The 9,050-nt window shown below is 33.5% G+C and overlaps 1 protein-coding gene across 1 annotated transcript; it reads right to left on the reverse strand.

Annotated features, from left to right (window-relative positions):
* Positions 1 to 2,865: 2,865 nt before the first annotated feature.
* LOC112521255 (ORM1-like protein 3) lies at positions 2,866 to 8,566 on the reverse strand. The gene is made up of 3 exons (XM_025130007.1): positions 8,128 to 8,566; positions 6,194 to 6,342; positions 2,866 to 3,411 (listed from the first exon to the last, which is right to left on the reverse strand). Exons 1-3 carry the CDS (start codon positions 8,311 to 8,313, stop codon positions 3,273 to 3,275), a joined length of 474 nt encoding a protein of 157 aa, XP_024985775.1. The 5' UTR covers positions 8,314 to 8,566; the 3' UTR covers positions 2,866 to 3,272.
* Between the last annotated feature and the right edge of the window lie 484 nt (positions 8,567 to 9,050).

Below are 9,050 nucleotides of genomic sequence, written 5' to 3' on the forward strand. Positions count from 1 at the left end.
AAAGTTCAAGAAGTTATTTAACATGTTTTGGATTGTTCAAGGACTTATTTGTTCCAAAAATTGTCCAAGGAGTTATTTAACATTTTTTGGAATGTCCAAGGACTTATTTAACATATTTTGGAATGTCCAAGGACTTATTTGTTCCAAAAATTGTCCACTGACTTATTTAACATATTTTGGAATGTCCAATGACTTATTTATTCCAAAAAATTGTCCAAGGACTTATTTAACATGTTTTGGAATGTCCAAGGACTTATTTGTTCCAAAAAAAAGTCCAAGAACTTAATCATTCCAAACAAGAAAGTCCATTGATTTTTATTGTACTTTTCTCATTCTAATCTTAAACATATATTCAAAAACTCTACTCCAAAGCATCAACTGTAACAGTTAAATAAATATCTTATAATTTTGTGTACATATTATAGCTTTGCAAACAAAAAATTATTATTTTAAAAATAAACAGTATTATTTCATACGTCTTGTCGTAATGATCATAATAAAAGAAACATGACAAAGTACGTTCCATTTTTATGTATTTTGTACTGATATAAATATCGGAATTTCTTTAGAGACAAAAACCCTAAAAATATATAAACTTAGTTATACAAATTAATAAGAATTTGTATTTTTACTGAGATCAAAATATTTGTGTTTCAATGATGAGTTTCCTTGGAACAACATTTAATTACGACATTAAGATATCAAAATATTAACTACAAGGGTGATGTCTGATTGGTTTAAACTTGGGCTCGAAAGGTAAAAAGTACATGAAGATCTCAGGTTCAAATCCTAGAAGAAATTAAAATTCATTTGTGGTCATGAAGATTCAAATGCAGTGACTGCAGGTCAACCGCAAAGCGGGTGGTCATTTTCTAGAATTAGTTGGCTTGCTTAGCTGGTTGGGTATTCGGATAAAAAAAGATATCAAAATATTTTCAAATTTATTTATAATTTTGAAATTTATATTAAAAATAAATAACACGTCGACATCGCCGTTGGATATATAAACTTGAACCTGTTATTTTCTCTTGGAAGCAACAAAAATTAAATTGCGAATGAAAATTATATCATTGAAAAATAATTAATATTAAGTATTAACGAAATAAATAGGACTTTAGTTCATTATCTCGTCTAATTAGTCTTCACCTCTGATATATCATGATATACTATAAGGGTATTCGTGTAATACAGCGAGAGATATCCCGTTTTTAATGTTTCATTTTATTTTGTCTCAATCGATGTTATAATACGATTTTATGTGGTACTGAAAAAACGATAATGTTTTTATTTTTTGAATAAAATGTAAATTTGAATGTATCATAAATTTTTGAAAAAAATGTATCGGTTTTAGTATCAAATTAAATATTTAAAAGTTCTTATTTTTTGTGTAAATTTTTAATTATAATTTAATTTAGATTTAATAATAAATTCATTTATTTTTTGTTTAATAATATAATTCTTTTATAAAGATCATATTTAGTATTTGGTTAAACTCAATAATTATCCTAAATATATTTTAGATTTTTTATATTTAAAATGAGATACTTATTCAATATTTGATTATGTTTATCTATAATTAGTTATATGAATTCAAACATGAAGCTTTAATAATTTGTCCATATGGACAATTTACTTGTAATTTTGAATTTTAAATAATATACATCAATAAACAGTACTTAATATATAAAAAATGATTTTTAAGAGTTTTTATTAAATGTTTTATAATATAGTATAGATAGAATTGGGACCCGGTAATTTTTTGAGTGGTAGCATCATTTGACTATAGGGAACGAAGCTATGGATATTTTTCAAAAATCATCGGCCTGTTGGTTAGTTTTTATTTTTCGTATACGAGGTCTTGTGTTCGAGTCTTCCCTCACAATATTTTTTTAGAAAACATAATAAATATGAAATTAACAGTTAAAAACTAAGAAAATGATTGAAACAGGATTCAAACCCACGCCTGGAATGGGAGAAAAGCCGTCCAAACCAACTCTGCCAAAACAAAGTTATGTTATTATTGTAGTTTCAAAATATATATGATAACACCAAATATCATAATACATCGCCATTTTTCACGATTTTAATTTTTTTTACCATATGACGGAGGAACAAACAGTGGCATGTACCACCTTATGTTATACATTAGGATTAAAATAACGTTTAAAGCAAGATACGTAACACGTACAATAACCATCATGAAAAAGAATGAGAAAACCTTGTACTGGTACTAATATATATGGCTTCCCCATTATTTCCTTTTGTCAGCTTCTTGATCTTGTTCACCAAACCAAGCTTTTTCTTGACGTGAACGACCTATAAAAATTCAAGAATACTGTTTATTTTTCCCGAACACGCCTAAATACGTACAAACTAATGAAAATTTCTATGCAAAACGACGAGTTAACATTATTTGTTAACATCTCTATTTTCTAATTGAGTTAGCATGACATTCGCCCAACATATGACTAGGCTTTTATTTGGATCAGAGTCGATTGCGTTTCGAGTCTGTAAACGTATAAATACGACTACTATGAGGAAATGAGGTTACAGCGGCATCAATGTGGTCAACCGGACTTTCACTTTGAGCGGGTGTCACCACGTCTTCGAAAGGGATCCAGTATTCCTCACTTTCCCTCGATGGGTAACGTTGGTCTAAGGCTCCTTGTAATCATTTTCAAGGTGCACCTCTCTCCATGGACCCTCGATGGGTAACGTTGCTCTCTTTCTTTAGCCTACTACACCTTGCAGTACATGTTATAAAAACTGGTAACAACATGAAAAGGATTGCATTTCGATACGACTCCAGACTTGTCTATCCCTCCTTATCATGCATGTAAACATATGATAAAGAGCTTTACTTACTATCCACTTGACATCAACTTCCTTTCAACATTCAATCATCCAACACAGATATAGATTACAAATTGTGAATCAAAAAACCCACTCTAAATACACAACATTTGATTCTTACCGTAATCAGCACGCACTTACCCACAAACGGGTTTTCTCCGTTTTCTTTCCTTCCATTGTTTATGTTTTGCTTGGTTTTATATGATGAATTTTGATCTTTACCCACATACATCATTTCACAAAGATTCCTTTTTTTTTCCTTCTAGTTTCAAGATCATCCACCAAACACATGTCAAAAAGAAAGCTAATATACCCTTTTTGAAATGTCTGTTATATGTCAAAATTAACAAGGATAGGATGCACATATATCCATGGGATGGTACTGGAACTGGAACTCGACTACTCAGACACCTCCTCCCTCACTCTTCAGCATTGATTCCGAAAATCCGGACCTTATGCATGTGTGGGAACTTGGCAATCACCAGCACAAAGACCGCCACTGTGTTCAACAACAGCATCGGGTTCTGATAGTCGGTTGTATGGGATGCTATCAAGTACCTGTATTATGTACAAACATCATCTACATATATAAACAATCAATCACTTCACATCCAATAAAATCATCACATTCAATAAAACAAATGGGAGTTATCATCAGAATCAATCAATCACCATTCCAATTTCTTTTTTTCTTTTTTGTCAAAAGATGTGTCACCAAACGAGTTCAAGTTGTATCAACAGATTTACAACTTTGAATGCAAGAAGCTCCACGACCAATTGGATTAAGCGAGTAGGATAATAGAGGAATCTGTACACTACTGAAACATCAAACACAAATGAGCCTTGCTAAAAGTAAGGTCATATTTAAAATTTAAGCAAACTTTTGGGAGCTCCAAGAAACCAATTCAAATACTTCAAAATGTTTGGGACCCTACAAGGACTAGTACAAAAGCTACCATTTGAAGATGGTTGGTCACGTGTAAAAGGTTTATGAGGGTCAGTTTGGAAAGCAGACATCACTGAACAGGACTGGAGATTGAACAGGTTAGAGTGAGCTAGGTGGGTGAAAGAATTGTGCAAGTAATTATTGTATTAATCTATTGGTAGTTTAGTAACTTACCCATCTTGTCCAATCTCCCTGATTTTTGTTCCACCTATTTTGGTCCCACTCAGTCCTTGACATGAGATATGCATTTTTGTCTAGTTCAGCCCTTGTCCTGTCCCACTCTAATGTTGCATCAAACGTTAGATAACTTTTTGCTCTTTGTCCTGCGTACCAAACACACCTTGAGTGTGTGTATTTCAAAGACAGAGGGTCTACTGGTTCATTGTCAGTGTTCACAAAGCTTCACCTGACAACCCCTTTCTATTACAAATAAAAAGGCATAACTAAGGAAATATTGTGGTGGTGCAGCTGTTTTATGTGTACATATCAATTCAAGATGGCATAGTATATAACCTAAAAATGACCCAAGGAGAAGTGACAGCAGCAAGGAAAATACATAGGGTAAATACGCTGATCTAGCATGGAGATGTTCCTAAAATGTTCCTACAGAGTAGATCATGTATTCTCTTCAATAATGTATTGTAGACTACATCTAGATAGATCATCATAAACAAAATAATCCTTAACAATCAACTTTATTTTTGTCAAGCTTCACAATCAAATGTATCTTTTGTTGGCAATTTTAACAGATAAGCGTATTCAAGAGCAAAACCATGGGAATTACTCAACTTAAATTTGCAACCCAATCCCCCACCTTGCGGGGGTTGATAGAAAAGAAAAACACCAAATTTTATGGATATAAAATGACAGCAGAACATGGTACTTAGAAGCAAGCCACACAAGGTTTCATGCTTCAATACAACTAAGGAAATCATTAGTGGGACGATGGTACTATGTTTAGGTTGGCAGATATGCAAAATCCAATTGGGTTATCAAATTCTTCCCTGAAAAAAAACATGGACGTTATACACATGCAAATTTATCAAAATTCTTATATGACGCAAACAAGAGTTCTCCAACCACATGGACATGTAAAGTAAAAGTCCAAATTGCATATATATGCAGACACAAACTAAACCACGACTTGTACAACAAGAATGGAAAGAGCATAGCACACCTAGAGTGACAGTTGAAGGAGGTCTTAACCACTCAATATACCAAGATAGAAAACAGATAGCCCATCTAATCAACCTCAAACTTCTTTTTCATGGGCTTCTGCTATCGACAAGCAATCCTGTAATGATTAGATGATATTACTATATTCTAAATAAATGCATCATATCAAGTGAGAAAACATTTCTTTTTCATAATCACAAATTTACCAAGGACTTCAGTGATCATATGTTAATCTTCGTATAGCTAACAGCCTAACACTACTATATACTTCTTTCACAACAGATTGATCGAGATGACATGGTTGTGATCGATGGGGAAATGTTTCCATTGGCCACCTTTTTTGTATTCAATGTGGGGTGAGTAACAGTATAAAGGCTTGAAAAGAACATAATTCTCACTCAAAAACAAAAGAGACCCATGCTTTAGAGATTGGTAAAGGTGTCCAATTTGACCACTCAAAGTATATTAACAAGAATTCATGGTAAAAATATCAGTTAAATCTTCAACGTATTGGACAACAATGACAGAAGTTGATAATTGAAAGCATCATTACGCAATAGCACCAAATGACCTCCTAACCTCCATGATCAGAATGCAAGCAAGGGATCAACTCCGATCAAGTAATACGATAGGAAATAAATCAATATTTATTTATTTCCTAATAAGATATATTTCTTATAATTCTATTTTTTTTTCTACAATATGTTCCCTTCACCTTTATTTGTAGTTATTAGTAAGTGACAGTTTTTTAGTTCTACCAGATCTACAGTTTCGTGTTCTTCTCTTAACAATACTGATGTAATCACAGAATACCAAAAGTTATGGTGTGAGCTAGGATCTTATGGCCGTTCTCATGAAAAGATAGCGGTTCCTTCTACACCATTTGTTTCTATTCTCCCACATCAATACCTTTCAACAAACAGTCCTGCATCAACTCCAAAGCAATAAGCATTTGTTGGGCACTTCATTAATTGTCAAAAGCTTGGTCCAGATTCCTTTAAATCATTTCTTTTGCAAGCCAGCCTTACAAGTTACAATTATGCATAGAGCAAAATATTTCATACAAAACTCAATATGAAATTTTCCAAGGGGTTCCATCCCCTTCATCGAAAGAAAAACAAAAACACAAAATTCAATATGCAAAAATACTAAAAAATAACAGTGATGATATGAGCTTTAAGACCCTGCTTATAGGTTTAAGAAACTCAGAGAACTTACAGCACCACAGGTACAACAGTTAGAAACTTCCTGTTGCGAGTGAGCTGTTTGCCACTATCAATTTGCTCCCACCAAGTCAACCTGTTGTAGATTCCCTGGTCATCAGCAAAGGGTGTTCCCTTCTTCCAGTGAAAGAAGTGATATGTAACCTGATGGAAAAGAAAGAATAGCACTTAAGTTTAGCCAAGTGCACACATTTGCAGCCAATCAAGCATGCAAGGAATAGATAATAAATAGAGCATGATGAATTGGTTAAACTTTACGAAGACAGTTTGTGAACCTTATACGAATCAGTCATTTGTTGAGAAAGGTGTTGATGTGTGCGAATATGACATAAATACTCGTCTTTTCAGAGGCTTGGCATATAAAATAACAGCAAGAGGTATCTCCTTAAGCTTGAAGAGTAAACAAGCACATGATCAATGATGAATAAATATTTAAGCATGTTTCATTATTAGCACTCAAATAGGTTGGTTTTAAAAAATTAGCTTCTAGGTGAAAGATACACCTAGCCAAAAAATGGGCTTAATAGCCTATATAGCTTATTTGGTAAGCTATTTAATGATGTTCGGTTATGGCTTGTTCAAAAAAGACTGGGCTTATTCGCACAGCCCATTTACCCCTCTCATTTACACTCAGCCCTTCAAACTTCTACCCCTCCATGAAAGACACCTCCTTCTAAAAAATCAACCACCTCCTACCCCCTGCTCTTGTCTACATTCGCTGCTTCCTCAGCTTTCTCCAGCGGACTGCTGGTCCATCTTCTCTCGTCGATGAAGATGAGCACCCTAGTTTGTTGTGCTCCTGCTATCCCCCCTCTCTTCCTCCATGCCGGTCTATACACATCAGTGGCGTCAACAATCACAAATAAATCAGCTAGGCTTGGCTATTGTGGTCTCTTTGATCTCTTTTCGATTCCCCCTTTCGTCAGCAGAAACAAACACAAAGAAAATCCCTTGTTGGTTATTTTATTTCTTCAATTTATGTTCTTGAATTAGTAATTTCTTTCATTTTCTTTTTCATTCTCTTTTTATTTATGTGGTTTTTGGAACAACCGAATTAGGCTTTAGTAATTTCTTTCTTTAATTCATGCTTTTAACTGGTTGAGATTATCTTCTTAAAGGGAAGTGTTTGGATGTTTGATGTGTTAAAGCTATGGTACAGTGAATAATGCACACAAGATGCTTGATGAAATGAGTGAGAGAAGTAAATTGTATTAGGGCATTTCATGTTTTGTTTGTTTGTCATTAGCCAAGCTTAGGAACAAACAGATTATGCAAGCCAAGCATTCCCAAGTCCCAACTAAACATCAGGCTGGACGAGGGAAGCCCCTTCTCATACAAATGGAATATACTCATTTTGTCGACAATCAATAAGATAAAAAGATTGATATTCAGAAATGAATCAACTTATTATATTGTGGCCTATAGTCGTGACTCGTGCTTGCACTGTCTCATCAAGAGTCAAACACATACTGATAGTTCAACCTCAGGCCATCTTCAAGCGTTAGCTCATGAACAGCTTAGCATAGAGTACAAACCCTCAGTAGAGATCAGAAATCTTTCTAGGCACCAATAACCGATCCAACCAACAAGACTATATAATTGCAACAACTAGAAGCAAACCGACTCTGGTCCGCTACTTCTACCCTCCACTTTTTTGCAATTACCAGTACAGACCTAAGCTCGTCATAGCATCGAGTTCAATTATTAAATATAAACCATCAAAAACACAGATCAAACAAACTATACAAAATGTTGATACTTCAAAACCCTAACACCAGATAACGTAACATCAAAATTCATCAATATGGATAAAAATTAAAAGAAATTGGCATAAACGCGATCACAGCCAAGTGATCGCGCATGTCGACACGTAGAATTAAAATCAAAATTAAAACCCAAAGGAGGTGAAATGGAAAAAAAGAAACATACCAGAGCGTGACCGAGATTGACGGTGGTCCAGGCCATGCCAGGAGAACAACCGGAGACGGATAGAACGACGAGCCAAGCGAAGAATAGGATGAGTATGTAGGTGGTCCAGACACCTGGATACATGAACCACTCGGTATTCCGGTTGAGATCCGTGGGCGGAACCGCTTGGACATACAAGTTAGCCATTATAGTATAAAAGGAGAATCAGAATGGTGTAAGGATGATTTTGAAGCAGGTGGGAAGGTGGTTATAGATGGTGGGTGTGTGGACTTGAAGAGAAGAGAAGAAGAGAAAAGCGATGATTGTTGGTGTTGGTGTTGGTGTTGGTGATGATGATGGCAATTGGTAACGGCGATGGTGGTGGTGGTCATTATTAGCACGCAAATTTAGACATAATTGAAACGCATAACCAACCAAAATTATATTCAATACTTATCGTATACCTTATAAATAAATCACACCTATTTATTTATACTATAATCATTTGATTTGATAAAAAAAAATTTAAAAATTATTTTTTATATATAAATAATTGATTAATATATATTACTTAAAATTTAGAATCACAAATAAATTATATGTAAGTATTATTAAACCTTTATTTTTAAATTCATATAGATAACTGCAAATAAATATAATCATATACAGAATAAACATCATATTTTAAAATATAAAAAAATATAATTAAGATAATCGTTGAATTCTAATAAAATATTTAATTATTATCAAAATCATATAAAACTGTATTATATCAATAGATAAAGAATAAAAATGAAACAATAAAATCGAGATATATCTCTCTGCATTGTGCGAATACTCTTCTAATATCTTCTAATTTAAATGCAATACGGTGTGATATCAAACTTTTTTATAAATCAAGGATGAAGTTTATGTTCATTATAAACTCCAAAATTTGTAATTAA

This window comes from Cynara cardunculus, assembly GCF_001531365.2.
Source record: "Cynara cardunculus var. scolymus isolate 2C chromosome LG 11, CcrdV1, whole genome shotgun sequence".
Lineage (NCBI taxonomy): Eukaryota > Viridiplantae > Streptophyta > Magnoliopsida > Asterales > Asteraceae > Cynara > Cynara cardunculus.